The sequence below is a fragment of the Physella acuta genome, unplaced genomic scaffold, assembly GCF_028476545.2.
Source record: "Physella acuta isolate Inbredline_101_S28 unplaced genomic scaffold, ASM2847654v3 ptg000165l, whole genome shotgun sequence".
NCBI classification, from domain to species: domain Eukaryota; kingdom Metazoa; phylum Mollusca; class Gastropoda; family Physidae; genus Physella; species Physella acuta.
The window spans coordinates 264,215-285,568 of NW_026731684.1; the positions used below are offsets into that span (position 1 = coordinate 264,215).

Genomic DNA, 21,354 nt, shown 5'->3' on the forward strand with positions numbered 1-21,354 from the left:
AAAATTCAGTTCAGTCACTAAAATAATATTTTTAAATGCAAAAGTGTGAAGTCACCCATATGACTTCCCCACCCCCACCCCTCCTCTATCATTAAAATTATAGACACCCCTCCCCCTACAAGTTAGACGTCAAAGGACGACCCCAACACCCCCCCCCCCCCCCCCCCCAATATTCGATACCTACAAGGGAGATAACGGGATTAATCAGTAACGATCACTCGATGAGCATGTGTTTGGTTTTCACGAGACTGACCTAGATCTATCTATGATTATTTAATGGCTACATTTCGAAACGTTAAAATTCATCGAAAATCCCCTCCGTCTTTTAGCCATAGCATTTCATAGGTCTATGAAATTGCATCTTTTATTTACGACTGCTGTGTAAGTACGCAACATTCGAGAATTCAAATCACGAACCATTTTACACTATCAGTAAAACCGGAAATGAACGTTTCACCTAAGTCTCCTAAGTTGAATATAGCAAAATTTTGTTATATACTTTTGATATTGCAACACCTTATCAGCACAGGATTTACCCAACAAGTTTCATGCTTCGCGAGAAAGTAGACGCTGCGCGTTTTACCTCCCTCAAGTTATTTATATTGGTTTCTTTGTTTGGTCTTGCGCATGGTATATATAACTATACACATTTCATATATAGATCTAGACATCTCTCTCAATATATAGAATATATAGACTTACTGACTTAGTCTAATTACTAAGTAATGCGGTTTCTTGTCAGATAAATGTGTTTTTCTTTTCTTTTGCTTTGAAAATTATTTTCTAGTTATTACCTCCCTTGGATGAAGATGACACGCCATTTTACATTTTTTTCCCCGTTGCTTAGAGATCAAAGCCAAACCGGACGCTGAGCTGGTTATCCTTGGTTACAAGAAGAACTGCTTGGGCTGCATCAACGTCGGCGACCTGGTGACCGTCCAGGGCTACTTCCGCCCCAACGAGGAGCTGAGTAGCCTCTCTGTCGGCTGCTACAACATCTTCGTTGACTTCTGCGAGCAAGCGGACGAGTACGTCTGCCTGCTCAATGGCACGTGGAACGTGGTGAGTGACAGTCAGAGGCGTATCCAGGTTTTCGTTGTAGGGGAAGCGAAAAGTGCAAAAAAAGGCGCCGACTTTTTAACCCGTTCTATATACGTGTATTATATATATATATATATATATATATATATATATATATATATATATATATATATATATATATATATATAATCACTAGCTGTATGTCAGTACTTCTCTATGATGTAAAATAAATTGAAAGTAGCACTCTGAAGAAATAAGAAAAAACACACAATGTAGGCCGACAAAACAAAATTTGTATCAATCTAACATATACATATATATATATATATATATATATATATATATATATATATATATACATTACATCCAAATACAATGAACGTAACACAATCTGTTTTGTTATTCTTGTAAAAAAATTTCTAACATAAAAATTCCTGGGGAATTATTTAAGACAAGTGAAATAGGGGAAATAATCACTCTCTTAATATAAATATGTATATATCTACACATGTATATATATTAATGTCAAAACAAATAAATAATTACTTTAGAATATAATGAAATTGTTTAACACTATTCGTGTTAACATAATGTTTTTGTCTCTACTCAGAATTTAATATATCGTCATCATAAATGCTAAAGTATTAAAGCATAATGAAAGTTTTTAAAATCAGAGTTGGTATAAAACCATGCTTTTCAATTTAATTGCAGAACGATCGGGATAACAGCCTACATTTAACTAAGCATCGGTCTTTATAGTTCAGATCATATATTTTTAAATAACTACTGCTTCTTTGTGTTCTTTAAATATCATTTTTTTTTAACATAGTGATAGGTATGGGTTAGATCACTGTATTGATCACACACCTTTTTACTTGGAAATTGCAAAAACAATATTCACAGAGTTTTTAAAGCTAATTTTCTGGCGGCATGGTACTTTGGTACATCATTACGCGTTTTTCTACATGTACTTAACAGATTAGTTCGGGGTGGGTTGGGGAGGGGGTTGGGTTCAACTTCATTCAACGCTGTTCGGTCACTTTAGGTCAATTATCCAACCCAGTGTATACCTAGGTGTGACATTAAGGTCGCTCTACATAATGGTGGTAGTGAGGTGTATGTGCGTGGGGGGGGGGGGGGGGGGAGATAACCAACTCAAGAGTGAACATAGCGTCAGTTTTTAGATGACTGTTCTAAACATACATATATATATATATATTACACAAATATATATTACAAAAATATATATTACACAAATATATATTACAGAAATAGATTAAAATAAGTAGCAGAGGTATAACGACAATAGTTTTTTTTACAGAGGGGTCCATGGGGGAGGGGGGTTGTAGTTGTTTCATATAATTTGTAATCGTAATCACTATCGCCCAAACTGTAAGAATACTACTACTTCATCGTGATGACGTTGTTGACCTTGTCGAAATTTCCCCACCGCTACACAGTTTGCTCATAAGTAAATTTAAATAGAGGTGTAACATCAGCTGTATTTGTTTCTGTATTGTAATTTTTTTTTAATTAATAACACGATTCAAACTGTATATATAAAATAATTATGTGTGAAGTTTTATGTATAACATTTTCTAATTCAATGATTCGTAAGCAAATACATTGTCGCCTTAAACTTAACACCCCTCTTGCCAAGTGGTACTACCCGTAGAGGTCTTTAAAACATTGCAATGCATCGCGATGGTTATTTTTAAAATGAAAAACTGATGCAGCTGTTAATACGTGTTGTAAACGTAGACACTACTAGACTAGTACAATAATTGCCTCATGAAAAGAAATCTTGTGATTTACATGTGCCGACCAAAATTTTTTTTTAACAAATATCATTGTTTAAAACTTTGAGTTTAAAAAGTTTCCAAAAAGGCGCCACTTTGCTGAAAATGGCCAGAGGGGGAGCGGCCGCTCCCCCTGCTCCCCCCCCCCCCTGCGTACGCTACTGGTGACAGTGCTCGGCGCGTGCCAGGTTTTCATGAAGACATTTTACTCAGGGAGGGGTGGGGGTGGGGGGTTAAAATATAAGAATAGTTAAAGTATATATTTTCTTTCCATTTAAGTTTATTTTTCTCTATTTTTTTTCCGGGGAGGTGGGGAACGGGCGTAGTGGATACATGCAAGAAATACTAATACGTGCATGCTATTTAGGCACCTGGCTATACTGTGCTTATGTGAATATGGTCGCACGTACTTATACTTACAAATCACTCAATCAATGAGATTAAAACATGTAGGGAGGGGTATGACTATAAGCTGACACAAAGGGCAGCAATTTATATTGCGGTTTGAATTTTTTTCTTTTGTTATCTCCCTTATGACAGAGTGAATAAGGTTTTTAAGCATATTTTCATTCCTTCCAGTATTGTCTCCACATTTAAAAAAAAAATTTTTTTTAAATACTTGAGGGCTAGTGATGTTTTGTTATTATTTGGTAGGGGAGGAGTTCCTACATGGAACCTTAAAATGTCTCTTTGCATATATATATATATATATATATATATATATATATATATATATATATATATATACATATATATACATATACTTATATATATGTACATATATACTTATATATATATATACATATATATATATAATTTATATATACATATATATATATATACATATATATATACATATATATATACATATATATATATATATATATATATATATATATATATACACTTATATATATATATACATATATATATATATATTTATACATATATATATATATACATATATATATATATACATATATATATATATATATATATATATATATATATATATATATATATATATATATATACATATATATATATATATATACATATATATATATATATATATATATATATATATATATATATATATATATATATATATGCGATAACTTAACATCATTTCTCCATGCAGTACTGCAGCATTGAGTATGAACAATGTTACAAGCTGAAGTGTCTAGAACGAGTGACTGAGCTGTGTGGGTGTCAAGTGGGTGAACCCGCCCACAACATACTCATCCAGTCCCAGACCTGGTACACCCAAGGCTACAGAAAATACTTGTTCCGGTTGCGGTTGGCCAAGGGTGATGGGAAGTTTGATAGACGAACAACATTCAAACTCAGCAATATCTTTCATTTTGAAGAAATATATAGTGAGTGAAATATTTTTCATTTTGATGACATATGTAGTATATAGTGAGTGAAATATTTTTCATTTTGATGACATATATAGTGAGTGAAATATCTTTCATTTTGGTGACATATAGTGAGTGAAATATTTTTCATTTTGGTGACATATATAGTGAGTGAAATATTTTCATTTTGATGACATTTATAGTGAATGCTATTTTGGTTATGCTGATGCAGGACTTTGTTATGGTGGGGGAGGGATGCTTATTTTCTCTCTCTCTCTCTTTATATATTTATATATATATATATATATATATATATATATATATATATATATATATATATATATATATATATATATATATATATATATATAATAATATGTTTGTCGTTGACATACTTCGATGGATTAAAGTGTTAGACTATTATCGTGCGCATTTGTCTAAATTTATGAGTTAAAAAATTACTATTGAAAGTGTTGGGAAATAATTTTCATTTTTCAAACTGATAGTAATAATTGTCGGCATGTTCATTAAACACAATTTTAAAAAAATAACAAAAATTCTAATTATGTCTGAAAATTATTTATATTAAGTCCTTTAGCACTTACTTCCCTTTGATAAATTAGGAAAACACAATTACTTCCCTTTATAAAACATTGCATTAGTGGAAAAGAATTTACTTTTTATTACTTTGTTTTGGTGTTGGGGAAAAAATAATTCCATAATTAGTGGGGATTGATCAAGTGCAAATGTTGTAGGTATTTTACGAATTAGCTTGGAGTATTATAATTGTTCATTTGGTTTGGTTTGGCACCTACGTTCGTTTAAGTGAGTGCAAAAGATTATGAATAAGTTGGGGTACTATAGTCGATTATTAAGCTGAAACAGGTGATTCTGCCCCGGGCTAGACTGTGAGAACTTTGCGTTTATGTTCGCGTTAGTGTTTTCTTTGTGTTTAGGTTGGGTTTGCGTTAGTGGTTGCGTTTTGATTTGGTTCGTTTTTGTTCGTTCTTTCTTTTTTCGTTTGTGTTTTTTTCTTTGGGTTTGTGTCTGTATTTGTGGTTGGTTTTGCGTTTGGATTTGGTTTGTTTTTGTTTGCTTTTTCGTTTGTGTTTTTTTCTTTGGGTTTGTGTTTGTGGTTGGTTTTGCGTTTGGATTTGGTTTGTTTTCGTTTACTTTTTCGTTTTTTTTTTTCTTTGTGTTCGTATTGGTGTTTGTGGTTGTGTTTGTTGTTAGGTTTTTGTTTTCGTTTGCTTTTTTGTTTGTTTTTTCTTTGTGTTTGTATTGGTGTTTGTGGTTGGGTTTGTTGTTAGGTTTTTGTTTTCGTTTGTATTTGTAATTGTGTTAGCGTTATGTTTGCATTTTGTTGTTTTGGTTGGTTGTGGTTTGGGTGGGCAATGCCGGGTTTATGATGATTACTAAACACACAGGTAATGGTCTTTAACAGAAAGGTTTTTTAACAGAAGCCAGAGCAGGGCCTGGCCGGGATGGCTAGTGTATATATATATATATATATATATATATATATATATATATATATATATATATATATATATATATATATAAATGTAAATAATAAATATATTTGTATATATTCCATAATCATTTAAAAAAGTAAAATTTTAGTTTCATGGTATACAACAAATTTTGAACCTGTAAGTGTAAAATGATACATTGTCTCCAATAGCTGAAATTTACTATGAAACAGCTTTCATTTTAAGGGGCAAAAGTTCTGATAAAAGCTACAACTTTAGGCCTATACATATTAGTTTATTTATATTTGAAGTGGATTGAGTGACATGCAATCTCTATCACACAGAGAACAATTATTTAACAGATGCATCAACAAATAATGTCAAGATTTTAACAGGTAAAAATACTGTATTTAGTTTTAGGATATGGTTTGCATAGAATTTCCATATACTTCAAACATACTTCTTATATTAAACAACAATTAAACCATCGCTTTATAGGCATAATATTATATCCACTTTAAACGCTCTTTTATTAAACAATCAATTAACCTACTATATATAATTAAACAGCTGTCTGTTTGGTGTTTCAGGTTCGTATATGATTATAACGCTGACTGCTGCACATTTGTTCAGTGTTATGTTGTAGATGAGCTGGAAAGGCTTTCATTTGACATTGTATACTAGAATTATTAAAAATAAATTTAAATGTAACATAAAAATGGCATTAAAAACTAAAAAAAAATCAATAAAAGTCTCTTTAGATGGTGATAAAACTGTTTTTTCTAGAATTACTTGTAGTAATGCCAAGGTAAAGATGGTTCAACAAGATTCTCGTGAATAGGGGACTTTACTCTTGGAATACTTTATCAGTAGTGATAATAATTTTTGAGTTGCTTCCTTTACTTTATAAATATCAAAAGCCATGCTCTTACTACTATTCGAAGCACATTATCTCACTTCATTAAGCGAATACAATTCCTTATGTGCTGTTACTATATGCAGAAACCAACACATTTTTCAGTTAAACAAAAAAAAAATTGTGTGGTGAATGTAAAAAATAAACATTTGACTTGTCCTTCACAGTTCTTATCTCCATTACTTCTCATACTTTTGAGAAGATAATTTTATAACCCTAAAATTTTAAATAACTATTTGGTATCAGGAAAATTTTAAACTATCATAAAAACATTGTATTGATTCATGCTGTTTGCCTCTCAGCCATGTTTGGGGTCGTTTTGATTTGACAAAATTTGTTGCTTTTTCTGGACTCCACTTGTGCAACTGATCAGAAGAGTAAAAAAATTATTATTTACAAATGTGTTTATTGGAGTTAATAACTTAAGTAGAATGTTATAAATGATTGCTATACATAGACAAACACATTTATCTAAGAAACATAGGGTAGGGTGGTATGAGGTTTCAACTTAAGTATAGATTCCTCTATAGACCTAGAAATCCATTGGGCTGATAAAGAAGAGTTCATGGCGTCTTAACCTTGGCATATGAAGGGATAATGTAGTCAGCACTATGCCCAGCCACCTTTACTTTCCCTGACATGAGTTAGCTGCTCATTAGAGCTGGGTGGACCAAGGGACATTTCACTGACTTAACCCCAGATTAGAACTAGAGACTTTTGAGTTAGCAGTCAAGCGCTCTACCACTAGGCCACACCATCCCATAATTATCAATTAAGTCCTTCAAAAAACACAATATTCAACTAACAGATCTGACAGTACATAAGACAAATGATTATGTCAGACTTTCAAATTTTAAAAGGTAATTTTTCAAACATAATTGAAGCAGTTATTTTGCATTTTAAATCAAAACTTGAATAAATTCTAATTTAAAAGTTATCCATATACTTAATGACAATGATGAACAAGACTAATTATTATATAATATTAGAAAGAAACTATTGATGAAAAACAATATTTGAGGAGGTATAGACTGAAGTGTGACATTATTTTTGATGGGGCAAAGGTAAATTTTAGAGAAAGGTAAAAATAACCTAAAGAAGTGTGACATCACACAGGTATTTAGATCAACCCAAACTATTTGATTCTTTATTAGTCTGAGGTAGCATGATATAAATAGAAAGTGGACGCAACTGACCTGCATTAGGTAACACACTGCCACTGTGGTACTGCGTGTCCTGCCAGCCTTACAGTGTAAGTAAACCCTGCGACCTGCCTGCCTGTGTGACAGCAGAAACTTCACAGCAAGATGCAAATTTTCCTGGGTCGGGGTCCCCGTCAGGTCAACTGTTCTCAGCTTAAGATGTTCCACGCCCAAGGCTTTCAACTCCTACATCATAAAGGCTAGGAATTATAACTCTTGCAATCTAACTGTGATTAGGGGAGGTAATTCTCGCAAGTTAAAGAAGATTAGGGGAGGTAATTCTTGTAAGTTAAAGAAGATTAAAAGTGAGTTAATTCTTGCAGTGTAATTAAGATTTGAGAAGTTAATTCTTGCAGACTTGGATTAGGAGAGTTAATACTTGAAGTATATTATCAGGGGAGTTAAATCTTTCATTATACAAATAGGCGAATCAATTCATTTTATAAATGGGAGATAGTTTAAGGGAGGACACATATAATAAATTATGTCAAACTCCAAGGGGAAGGGTTTCCTGGCTAATGTACTGTTTTAGGAAGGGGGGGGGGGGGGGGGTCAGAGAATTGACACTCATTTTTACATTTTAAAAAATGTTAAAAACTTAGTTTAACTGTTTGAATTTATTAAAATTTGTCAATGAAAATGTATAAGTATACTCAATTTTCAGTGCTTTTTAGAAGGTTTTACAAATTTGTAAAGGTAAAACACTGGTAGATATAAATCCAACCCTGATGGAAATAAGGAAAATATTTCCTACCAAGACATGGCAATCAAAATTAAATAGTTGACTAACAAAATGGAACAATCAATTTTAATTCAATAATTTTACAGTAGTTACTTTTAAATATAAAGTTTTAAAATTTTAAATAGTGTGGACTCTGTATGTGGATTTATTTGCACCACACACTAAAAATAACTTACATGTGCTAGACTAATGTGTATCAAACACCAACCCTACCTTTGTTGTATAGGTAAGATATCTCATTTCATAATCCTCATTCATAGATATCATTGCTTGGATCTTTTCTTCCTTAATCAACTAGATAATACGAAAAGTTTGCAGACATATTTATTTCAGTTCCATAGATCAATAAAACAATTTATTTAATATATCTTAACAGAGTATAAGTGTTCTTTTTAAGTGTATTAAGTGGAGATTAAAGCTTATTATATCAACAAAATGATTTTATCTTATATATAGTTATGTATTTAAATTACAAAACATTTCTAAATAAGAGTTTTATTTTACTGATTTTAAATAAATTTAATATGTTTATGTTCTTTTACAACTTTCTAAATTACTAACTGATTTTAAAAAATCATAAATCGAAGATGTTAAACATAGATTTTAAATCTAAAAATTTAAATTTAAAAATATTTTTATTTTTAAAAGTTTTATTACAATGTATTAGATCAGAACTTCATTTTGTTTCACATGTGTCAAACTTCATACAAATTAACAAGATTACCTTTAGTGTGATAGATTTCAAGGGCAGAGCACCCAGTATAACTGTTTCATCAATGGGATCATACCAGTTTCTTGATGTAAATTTAGACATACAACAGTTCACAGCCAGAGTTGGGTAAAAGAGCAAACGGGCAAACATCTTTTTCTTAACCTAAAATTTTCTGCAAAATAAATTTTAATTCAGCAAGGGATGACATAACTTCTTTACTGAAACGCTTTTTCTAATTTTTCTATGGTGTTAATTGCTGCAAAATTTATATATTTGTAATTTTTGCATAGTAAAGCATCTTTTAAGACTTTTTTATTGTAGAGTTTTGGTGATATCATAATAAGAAAGGAGTGTATAGTCTCTATCATGTCCATAGGTATTCTGGGAACAGAACTTGAGATATTGCAGTGAGCTATTGCACACTTTAATGATAACCCCTTTTCAATTTATTATTGCAATACACATAAGAAAGTAAAATCTAAAAAGAATTAGATTAACATCTTAAATATATGAGACCAGTAAATCAGATAGATGAAAAATGAAGTGTTTAATTTTTCCCAGTTACAGTCAAAATATAACCTTGAGAATTTTAGACCTAATGTAATGCAATTTAGTGACTAGGTACAAATGAAAATTTTACATCATGAGCCAGTCGGGCATGAAGTTTTGGACCAGGTGTTGCCACATCACAATAAGAAAGTTTAGGCATCATTCATCTTCAACCTTCCATGCGAACCTTTTGCCTGGTTGCTAGAAATTCAAAGGGATGGTTCTAAATATAATCCAAGCTACACTTTCGAACCTGACAGTCTATGGGACAGAGGAGGTATAGTTTACCTGTTTCTCTAACCTCGACTCATGATTCTCTAGTCTACTATACTCTACATTAAGATACATCATACAATGATGTGAAATGATTAAACTGTAAAGGCCAGCAGAGGGTAATATATCATTTTAGGTACGTAAAATTGGCAGAGGCTAGTAATGTGCGACAGTTGCCTCATTGTTAAGGCTTTAATAGAAGTATATTGTGATATATTTGTGTGAAATATTATAGATAACTGAATATAATTGAATATATCAATATAGTCCAGAAATTAACTTTTAACAGCAGTGTTTGCGAGCAATATTTGCTATATAAACAGCAGCCTTTGTAAAATAGAGTGGTTTCTCCTGAATCTCCCGCTATAAGTTTGCCAAAAAAAAACTTAAACAAGATGGCTGCTGCAGTAAACGAGCTTTGTTGTATCTGATGAAAACATCACTTGTCTTTATTACTGAAAAGTTTTAATACAATTGTTTAAAAACAGGCTGTAACAGGTACATGAATGAAACTTTGAAACAATTTTGAAACTTTCAAAACATAAATCTTCCTACTTACAATGTGAAATAATTACTAAAATTTTATGAGGCACCTTCTTTTCACATTACTAGCCTAAGCTGATTTTATGTACTTAAACTGACTTAAAGCGATAGATTATCCAGCAGAGCTGCCTTTGGCTTTTCCCTTACTTAGGGCACCTTAGGCAGCGCCACTAACCTGGTCAGGTCCTCAGATTGAGATAGTTACTAATAGTTACTAGTAAAAATAACTAAATAGTAGTTACTAGTTAAGTTAGTACTAGTACTAGTAGTTAGTATTTTTACTTGTAATTTTGTAATTAATACTAATTATCAGTTCAGATGTCATGATGTCAAAGTAGTAGTGACAGTACAATGGAGGCGAGCGAGTTGACGAGATTCCTTCCATAATATTGTTGACATGGAATAAAAACGTGCTTTTTAGATTTAGACCGTAAAAAAAAATAAAAAATAAAAACTTAAGCCTAAAATTAATTTAGAAATTTTATATTTTTAGAATAAATGCTATAAAAGTTGCAAATCCAGAGAACTTGAAAATAATTTGTTGAGTTTAAGGCTACATTTCTATTTATTTTCATCAAGCCTAAGTTAAAACCGGATGTTTCACTTTCGTAAGACAAATATTGATTGGCTGTACAGTAACTTAGTGATCGATAACTATTTGTTTACAAAACTTTGCAGATCAAGTTTTTAAATAACAATGCAAATTAAAAACCCCATGACCTAGTTTTCTATTTTTAGCTTACAATGTGTACAATAAAATCAATGTCGGCCTATCCAATAGCAGGATGCCATTGTTTATGTCGCCATTACACGTGAAAACCAAATTGTTTTGGCTTGTTTTTAAATTTTCAATTAGTTACCGAAAATTTTTAAAACATCAAATAGACCCAATCTTTAGTAAAGTCCGAAATAAACCAGACAGACAGGATTTTATAACCATATTAATTGTAACTACGCCGTGCCTAATTTTTAAACTAATTTATACACCTCTCAAATACCTTTGAGAGTTTTCTCGCTCGTGTCCATTATTAAAATTATTATTGTCAATGTCACAGATCAGAGCTGTGGACCAAAGAAAGAACCCACCCAGAATCTTGAGTCCAGGATGTGAACTCAATTTCAAGTTAGCTGTTACTGTAAAATATCTACCCGTAGCTTTTTGAAAACTAGTAGAATCTGTTTGTAGACTACCACTACTTACTCACTTTTAAACTTCAAGATAATGACTTGGTAAGTTGGTAATAAACTCACATGCCGTGATGTTGTTGACATTAACTTCGCTCCGGATATGACCTTAGTGATATTCTTACCTCACTACTAAAATGAGCAGCCTAACCTAGATTTATTTAATATTAAACTTTATTGAGGAATACAATATAATAATGTTGCATTATCCTGTACGCTATTGGTCTTATTTTATTTTGACAATTTTATCTTGAATTGGTAATAAAGAAAAGCATCTAAATGTTAGGCCTAAATATACTTCACTAAACTTAATGTTAAATATTATTTTAGTTGTCTCCCTTAGGCTCTAAAATGAAGGGATTTCCTCACTTATGTAGGCCTATAACAGCCTCGTTTCCGGTTTTAGTTTGTAAACAAACCTGCCGTGACGTCACAGAAGAAGGAAAGAGCAGAAGGGAACCTCGGAGTTCACATTTTTGTGTTTTTGAGTGACAGCCGAAAGGGAGGATAGAACGCATCGAGGAGGTACGAAGGGCGTTCGAAGTGAGTCGTTTATGGCAAGAGCACGTACCCATCTTCTCACGTTACCCCGCCCCCTTCGCGATTGGCTTCCACATGGCAGATATAACCCTGCGGCTTATTTGGTACAAACTCGGGGAAGTCAGAGAAAAGATGGCGGAGACTGGCCGTACTTGGTACACGGAGCTCGATTTCGATAGCTATGTTTTGGATTTGTTGTTGTTAGGATGGTGCACTTTATGTTTCGTCATCATCTTAGCGGTCAACGCCATAGTAGCGGCATTTGGGCCTTTACAGAGACAGCCCCGAGAAAAATACCGTGAAGCGACCGAAGGGGAAAGTCTAACCGGCGCCCCACTACCACTGGAGACGGCTCAATGGTTCAATAACGCCCTGAATTGGTTTTACCTCCACTACTACCATGCTCCGGAATTTGTGGACGAATGGGTCCACTCTCTCAACGAACAAGTGGCTAAGCTTGGAGTGAGTACTCATATGTATTAATAGTTTCAACTATGATTCTGAATATAGCAGAATTTTTTTTTTTAATTTTCCACCCTTTAAAAAAATGACACCCCTCCCCCTTTTATCATGTTTTCCAACTTTGTTACCATGGATATCAGACAATAACATCCTTATGAGTCATTCTGTTTTAAAAGAACAGAATATCTTTTGCTATTTATTAATTTAAAAATTAATGCTGATGAATTAGACAAATTGTCATTATCTCCTTTTTTTAAATGAAAAAAGTTAATGTTGATGATGTTTACAAAACAACTGTTTTATCAGTTACTTTTTTAATATATTGCTTCACATCAGGATTACAGGTTTTATTTAAAATATTTTAAAATCTTTAATAACTTAATCACAGGAAGTCAGCTTCTTTTATTTTTCTAAAAATAAAATAAAAAATAAATTCAAGCAGGCTGAAGTTTCTGTCATATTGTGTCATGTAGTAATTTTTAATTTACAGTTATTTTTATGTTGAACATGTCGAATAGTTTTGAAATGTTCAGCCTTATGTAAGCTGAGAAGTTAAAGATAAACTACTGAAAATTTTGATAAAAATAACTTGGTAAACTCCATTATCAACAATTTATGATTTTGAGGAGAGATTTTAATTTGTGATTTTTAAAATGAATTTTTGGCATATTTTTAAAAATATAGGCCTACATATTCCTTTTTTTTTTGATAAAAAAATAGTTACCGCATTTAACAATCACTGAATGTTTTACCAGTTTCAGTTTTAAATATATTTTAGATCTAATATTAATGATAGTATAATGTTATTAACAGTTTTGTTTTGTAATTTTTCATTTTTAAGCTCACTTGCTTCAATGATCAGTTGTATAACGTCGATTATATTTCTGAAAGTCATAAAAACTAAAACTTTTTTGTTTAGCAGGTATATCCATTTGCATCTTCATCTTATTATGTGGTATGTGAGTCTTTTGTGCTTATATTTGAGGTTGGGTTTAGTCTTTATATAAACATAATGGGTAGGCAAACAGACTTTCTACCTAATGGCACTGTAGATACTGTGCAGTTATTTCCCATTCATGACTCAAATTTAAAATTGTTTAAGCAATACATTAAATTAGAAATTGCTGTATAGTGGACACATAGGCTTCTAATGCTTTTTGAAAAAAAGTTGCATGTGCTTCAGTAGCAGTTTTATACATAAGTGAAATTTGGTCAGTCAAAACATGGTGATCAGATTTTTTTATTTATTTTAAAATTCTGTGTAAAGGTTAACTTTAAACTTATCACTAATCTGTGATAGCACCTTCTTGTGCTAATTCTCACTTGCAATGTCAGTTAACTCAATTTTGTAAAATAAAAATAAGAATGTAACCCTTGTTACAACTTCCTACACCAATTTCCTTAGTTATTTTCCTCCTGAATAATCCGAGCCATAAAGTGTTAAATTATTTCAATTGTTTATTTATAGCTCAATTCATTAGGTCTAGTTTATTATTCATTATCCTCTGTTTGTTTTATGGCAATGTTACATTATTCATTACAGGACTATAAATAAATCATGCCACTGATTCTATTTTTATTAGATCTAATTCATATTTTATGTAGAACTTTAGTTCGCGAAAGGCCCTTTCACCGAGTAAAAAAGAAGTGCACTTCATGCATTTTTAGCAAACTTGTCAACTGCGCGTTAACTAGGTCAAGTTGTGTGTGTGTGCGCATGTAGACTGCCGGTGTATTATTAACAACGTCCACCCGCGGTGATCTGTTGAATAAGAAGCGCATAATTTATACGGTCAACTCTTCCCCTTTCACCGGTCCCTGGGTTGTGTGTGTTGTCATACAGTGGAGTAATAGTAAAAATAAACGATCGATGCTTTTTTTCCCCCTGTAAGAGTATGGTCCAATGGTCGATTATCTTCTACGCTTCGAAAATAGTTGGTGTTAGAGGCATGTACAAACATGTGCATTGTCAACATAACATTTTATCTCAACTTTTGAAGTATTTTGTAAATGTGTTTAATACCAGAATGTTAATGTTAAGTCTGTTAAGGATAGGGTTAGTGTAGGCTTACTGATGACTAGTTCTAACTTAGAAAAGTGGGCCTATTATTGGTCATTAATACTTCGTTATATCGGATATTTTGAAAAAAAATACAGGTGTTGGATTATGCTACTTAATGGAATAGTCCGGAAAGACGATGTTTGCTCGCTAATGGTAGCCTAATATAAATAACCCAAACACCAATATATGGTTACTGATTTTATATTTGACCCATGACAACCTTATTTAATTTTTATTTAAAAGTCTGTTATCAGACAGTGACAGAAAAAATAATAAATAATCCTTAATAGTTTAATACTAGCTACCTAAAACACCCTTTTGAGAAGAGTCTATTAAAAGGGCATTACTGAGCCCAGTCTGAATAATACACCTAAATAAGACCCATGATAGACGAACTGTTCTTATGACATTGTAGTCCATCAAATTTTAAGATACAAACGTTGAATAAATAAAAAAGTTATTCATCCCGATGAATTCAGAAAAAAAATTGGTACTTAAAAAAAAGAACGCTTACTCGTTGATTAAATTCAAATTATATTATGCCATTTGGTGGCGCCTGGCTGTTCAATCTTCTTAATTGCTCGCACAAACAGGAAATGACATCATGAGTACGTGTTTGCACGTGCGAAAATATACACTAATCCCTAGAATTTTTAATTTAAAAAAAAATAATTAAATCTGAATAGCGCAGTTTCAAACCCATCCCCCTTCCACCAATCCATGTAGGTGCTATCTGCTTGGTGTGAGATGTACGGACGGCGCTCCATGTCAGCTGGGAACTGGACGAGACGGTGAAATTCAATTTTGCCCGAGGTGTTAGGTCATGGGTGTTGACCTACATACGCCTCACCCGATTTCTCAAATTTGTCTTAGCCTGTCAGTTACCTGTAAAATTATGCAAGGCCCCGCCTCCGCGCAGGTAGATTTTTTCACGTGCACTCCCCCATATCACCCTCCCCCCTCTCACCCCCCCCCCCCCCCTCAGTTTCTCTTCTCACCGTTTCTCACCAAAATTTGTACACGCAAGCAAAATGATTTTTTTTTTGTTAAATGTAAACTATGCGTTAGCTTTTCAATAGTTTAACCGATCTTTTTATTCGAACCTTTTTTTTTTTGCTTATTGTTCAGTGCAGTCAGTATACTTCCTGCTTTTTTTTCTCTCCCTCTACATATCTACCTACACGTGTAAGTGTAACATAATAGGTTCAAATTTATTTTTAGCACGCGCGCGGCACATTAATAATAACACAAAAAACACCCCAGAACAGAAAACACCCTTGTAGCAGTTAGTCAGGTTTTTGACAAAAATATAATGGAGAAAAAAAAAGCTTTTTAGGCAACATAAAGAAAGGCTCGTGTGTGCTTGAAATAACTAGAAATGTATGGTTTGATGAATGTGTATGCTTTTTTCATGACGTCAGAAAAAAGATCTTATTGTGTCAGCACGTCCTAGCAGTTTAAGTCTCAGTCATAATATAATGGTGTAAAACGTCATTCGAGTAGATTTATGTTTGACGTTACTGTGCTTTTGAAAATGGGGGGGGGGGGGGAGGTATTCTGATTTGTTACTAGATCTAGCAATTTTTACTGTAGCACAGTTTTCATCTACACTTTTGCTTGACGATTTTATTTTCTTGGTCTTTTTGTACTATTTAGTGGTATGACGAGGTAGGGTGTCAGCCTATGCGTTAACTCAGGGTGTCACACCTCTTCTTCAATGAGATTGTGTAAAAAACAAAAAGTTCCCTTTTCGAACATGACGGTCCATAGGGCAATTAAAGTAGGGTTAACCTGTTTCTGTGACCTCGACTTATCGACTTATGAAGCACTGTGCCTACATCACTACATGCCTAACCCTTCCTGGCGTGAGTTAACCCTTCAGAGTTGGTTGACCCACGGACACTCTACCGACTCGAGTCCAGATTCGAACTCGAGACTTTCGGGTTAGCAGTCTGTCTAGCAATAATAGAGACTATGTAAAATAAAACAACCATGAATACTATAGGCAATTCCCTGTCGCCACCATCTCGGATAGTATCATGGTGTGCATAACGGTGTATTTAAATATTAATAACGTGTTAAATTAGCTAGATCAATCAGAGGCTCTCATATAAATGCGCAATGTTTCATGTTAGTGTGAACTTTTTGGATGTATTCACCGGGTATTGCCATATTTAGTGTCACCTTCTCGGATGAAGTCACCGGGTATTGCCATATTTAGTGTCACCTTTTTGGATGAAGTCACCGGGTATTGCCATAACTTCGTTTCCCCTGCCATGTTAACCAGATTTTCTTCGCCTTATTACTAACTTATTGTTACACTTTTTTTGTACCTTACTTTCAGTGTAGTTAGTGGCAGAGCACTGATTTTCTGTTCAGAAAAGTATCGTTCAAAGACTAGATAGGTATGGACGCAGTGCGGTTGGATTTTGTACCGATCACAGACCTTTTACATTATGTGGCCTTAGAAACTAATGCAGGCGTACGTTAGAAAAACGTTCAGCTAAATGAATGTAATGCAGGTATACTTTAGAACGGTACGGAGTTCAGCTAAACGAATGTAATGCAGGTATACGTTAGAACGGTACGGAGTTCAGCTAAACGAATGTAATGCAGGTATACGTTAGAACGGTACGGAGTTCAGCTAAACGAATGTAATGCAGGTATACGTTAAAACGGTACGGAGTTCAGCTAAACGAATGTAATGCAGGTATACGTTAGAACGGTACGGAGTTCAGCTAAACGAATGTAATGCAGGTATACGTTAGAACGGTACGGAGTTCAGCTAAACGAATGCAATGCAAGCCGTGCGTTAGAACGACGTTAGTTAAACGAGTATAATGCTGGCCTACGGTAGAACACCGTTCAGCTAAACTGCTAAACCAGGGGTCTCCAAACTACGGCCCGCGGGCCGGATGCGGCCCGCGAGGTCCTCTCATCCGGCCCGCAGAGATCTTTTTGTCCACGGAAAAACCGTTTGTTGGTGATGGCTGAGGAACTTTGCCTAGAAAAATCAAAGACATGTCTGGAACTAACTGGCCCCCGAACTGAAATTTGATAGTTAATGCGGCCCTCGGACTAAAAAGTTTGGAGACCCCTGTGCTAAACGAATGTCATGCAAGCCGTACGTTAGAACGGCGTTAGTTAAATGAATATAATATTGGTCTACGTTAGAACGGTACGGAGTTTAACTAAACGAATGCAATGCAGGCCTAGGTTAGAAAATCGTTCAGCTAAACGAATGTCATGCAAGCCGTACGTTAGATCGGCGTTAGTTAAACGAGTATAATGCAGGCCTGGATCTGTTGAGGGCAGCCAGGGCTAGGTGTGAGCCCCTGACTGCACAGAGACCCCGGTGTGTTTGTTCTCCACAAGTGGGTGCCTTATCTTCTGTGCATGCATTGCGGGGGGGGGGGGGGGGAATGGGATGGTCATTGCTAATCGCTCTTCTAAATATACATTTGGGGAGGGGGTGAGTGGGGGAAGACATTTTCTAGATAAAAATCAGCTCCCAACCTTCGCCAGAACGTTGTCTCTACATCAGAATGATGGCACAGTATTTCGTTTCGTCGATTAATTTTTTTCATTTTTTTTTTCGATATTGAACATTATGCGAGAATCTCCCCCCCCCCCCTCTCTCATTTAATATTTAGCTTTTAATTGCCTAATTTGTTATTTAAAAAAAAACAGGCTTATACACTACACATTTTTGCAAGTTTATATTAATGTTGAACTTTAATAAGGAAATTTGCTTTGATAACGGCCTATACAATTATATATATATATATATATATATATATATATATATATATATATATATATATATATATAAATATATATATATATATATATATATATATATATATATATATATATATATATATATATATATATCGTTTTTTTCTCTACATTTTATCAAATTGCAAATTACATATTATCTAAAAGTTAATAAAAACAATATGTAGAACAAGGAAGGCAAGTCTGCTTCACATCCACTCACCGAATGACGTCAACTTTTCCCCCACCGATCACGTGGTACACAATTCTCGTCAACATCTCGCGCCCTAAGCACGTACCTTCTGATCGGTTTATCTAACCCCTTCACATCTAATCATGGCGTGCCATTTCCCACAGACGCCCCCCCCCCTCTCCCATAGCACTCTCCCAGTCCCCCCTCCACCCCCAACAGCTGGGTTACACTAGTACCTGTATACCCCCAGTGTGGCTGTCATTTTGGTGGGTTAAACCAGAGTTATCACGATCATTTCAGGCTTTGTTAAACCAAATTTGTCACTCTCATTTCTGGCTTGTTAAACAACGTTAATTTCGGGCTAATTAAACCCAAACTTGTCTTGATCATTGCTGACTGTACCTCGTTAAACCAGATTTGTCACGATCGATTTTAGCTGATTAAACTAGACTTGTCACGATAAATTTTAGCTGGTTAAACCAGATTTGTCACGATCAATTTGGGTTAGTTAAACCAGACTTGTCACTTTTGATTCTTGACAAATAACTAGACGAGTTACTATACTAAACCAAGGGAAAGAAATCTGTTTTAAAAAACCTTCCCATAGTTGTTTTTTTTTTTTTTAAATCCTTCTAAAATAGCTTCAGGGTATCAAATTAATCTGTTAAAAAAACGACATAAAAACTAATGTAAAAAAATGTAACGGAACAATGCCTAAAGTAATTATAGGACCCAATGCTACACGGACTAACGTAGGTAGAAAACTAACAGTATAATGCCTAAAGTAATTATAGCACCCAATGCTACACAGACTAACGTAGGTAGAAAACTAACGGTATAATGACTTAAGTAATTATAAGACCCAATGCTACACGGACTAACGTAGGTAGAAAACTAACAGTATAATGCCTAAAGTAATTATAGCACCCAATGCTACACAGACTAACGTAGTTAGAAAACTAACGGAACAATGACTAAAGTAAGTATAGGACCCAATGCTACACGGACGAGCGTATACCCAGAGTGACTCGAGCAAACACCCTAACCACAGCTCATCAGACCAGCCTGTCCTATATTTAACCCACCGTCTTTAATCGCGCATGTTTACATTGGTGTAATGCGCCACCTAGCAGGAGCAATGGTGGCCACTCTCTGCACGAGCCACGTGTAAACATTCGCCGTTTTATTGCCCTCCTTTCCATCCCATCTTTTTACTTTTACCGCCTGTAACCTACTCTACACACAGCGTAATCGCATCGCCAGCGTTCGGTAACTGTAGCGGACCGAGAATAGCGTAATTAAGTCCCCTTTTTTATACTGACTGATTAAGCCGAGCAGTTATTGATTTCTTTGTAAAGGGAGACAACACAATGCCATTTGCAATGATTAGCTACGATTGCTTGCGTTAACTGAGTGATCTGTAGTGACTGCTGACATGGGAAATAACTTGCTGTTTATCTACCGATATACTTTTTTTTTAAATGGGGAGATAATTATTGTATTTTTTTTTCAAACGTGAGTAGCTAGTCGCATTCCTGTAAATGCATTTATTCTGAATAGAGAACAATATAATGTTCCTTTTAATGTATATCCTCAAGGGAGGGGGGTGGGTAGGTGCTACTGTAAATAATTTCAATCATAGATCACTGGATTAAGGGGGGTGGAAGCGGATTTGTATTTTTATCGGAGTAGGCTACTTCTGCCATTTTCCTTTTTTTTTAATTTTCTAATTCGCTTATCAGTCAACCCTCACACATCTGCATGCATTTACTTTAATCATTTATACAGCCTGTTATTTCCCCTTTTATTCCGATAAGTTGAGTAACATATGGCCATAGTAAAGTAAGCAATCGATCAAATGCGTCTATGTTGTCAGTGATCATCTGTTACATAAAGAGACTGCTGTCGTTACATCAAAGAGAACCGTAAAGAAGAGGCCGTAGTTAAAATAAAGGAGGCTCTAATGTTACTACAATTTAACGCTAAACTAACGCTTTGTAAGTTTAGGTTAAAGAGAGTACAGACACATCGATAAAGTAAATGTTTAGACATGAGAAGAAAAAAACTTGGTAGTTCTAGTTTTCTTGTTTTCATATTTCAGTCTCTACACTTGTATAAGATATAGGCATACCGCTTCACCAGAACCATGTTCTCGACACGGGTTTACAGTTTTGTTTTCTTCAGCATTTCTAAACACTTCATCATCAGCTTTTCCTGTTTGTGCCCTAGACCAGGGGTCTCCAAACTACGGCCCGCGGGCCAGATGCGGCCCGCGAGGTCCTTTCATCCGGCCCGCGGAGATCTTTTTGTCCACGGAAAAAATGTTTGCTGGTGATGGCTGAGGAACTTTGCCCAGAAAAATTAAAGACATATCTGGAAGAAACTGGCCCCCGAACTGAAATGTGATAGCTAATGCGGCCCTCGGACTGAAAAGTTTGGAGACCCCTGCCCTAGACACATGGAGCAGATGAAGTAGAGTTTACCTGTTTCAATGACCTCGGCATACAAAGGGATAATATGGTCAG

The 21,354-nt window shown here is 34.2% G+C and overlaps 2 protein-coding genes across 8 annotated transcripts; one reads left to right on the plus strand and one right to left on the minus strand.

Moving 5' to 3' along the window:
* Nucleotides 1-464: 464 nt before the first annotated feature.
* LOC131936016 (uncharacterized) lies at nt 465-6,319 on the plus strand. The gene is made up of 5 exons (XM_059292807.1): nt 465-630; nt 848-1,062; nt 3,982-4,219; nt 6,018-6,068; nt 6,264-6,319. Exons 1-5 carry the CDS (start codon nt 549-551, stop codon nt 6,317-6,319), a joined length of 642 nt encoding a protein of 213 aa, XP_059148790.1. The 5' UTR covers nt 465-548.
* Nucleotides 5,958-18,881, minus strand: LOC131936030 (phosphatidylglycerophosphatase and protein-tyrosine phosphatase 1). Of its 7 annotated transcripts, none has more exons than XM_059292850.1 (6): nt 15,374-15,410; nt 9,886-9,995; nt 9,258-9,417; nt 8,747-8,827; nt 7,786-7,977; nt 5,958-6,954 (listed from the first exon to the last, which is right to left on the minus strand). In XM_059292850.1, the coding sequence occupies exons 3-6, from the start codon at nt 9,393-9,395 to the stop codon at nt 6,832-6,834; spliced, it is 534 nt and encodes a 177-aa protein (XP_059148833.1). In that variant the 5' UTR covers nt 9,396-9,417; nt 9,886-9,995; nt 15,374-15,410; the 3' UTR covers nt 5,958-6,831. The 7 variants fall into 7 exon arrangements, with proteins under 7 accessions (XP_059148833.1, XP_059148830.1, XP_059148828.1 ...); XM_059292847.1 differs by lacking the exon at nt 15,374-15,410 and adding an exon at nt 11,816-12,063; XM_059292845.1 differs by lacking the exon at nt 15,374-15,410 and adding an exon at nt 11,697-12,063.
* Nucleotides 18,882-21,354: the final 2,473 nt, after the last annotated feature.

Coding starts and splice junctions, on each gene's coding strand:
- LOC131936030 (XM_059292853.1), bottom strand. CDS start 9,395: ATGTTTGCCCGTTTGCTCTTTTACCCAACTCTGGCTGTGAACTGTTGT. Junction 8,828..9,257: donor TGAAATCTATCACACTAAAG/GTAATCTTGTTA, acceptor CGTATTATCTAG/TTGATTAAGGAAGAAAAGAT. Junction 6,955..7,785: donor CAGTGTGTTACCTAATGCAG/GTCAGTTGCGTC, acceptor TCTTCTGATCAG/TTGCACAAGTGGAGTCCAGA.
- LOC131936016 (XM_059292807.1), top strand. CDS start 549: ATGCTTCGCGAGAAAGTAGACGCTGCGCGTTTTACCTCCCTCAAGTTA. Junction 4,220..6,017: donor TCATTTTGAAGAAATATATA/GTGAGTGAAATA, acceptor TCTATCACACAG/AGAACAATTATTTAACAGAT. Junction 6,069..6,263: donor TAATGTCAAGATTTTAACAG/GTAAAAATACTG, acceptor TTGGTGTTTCAG/GTTCGTATATGATTATAACG.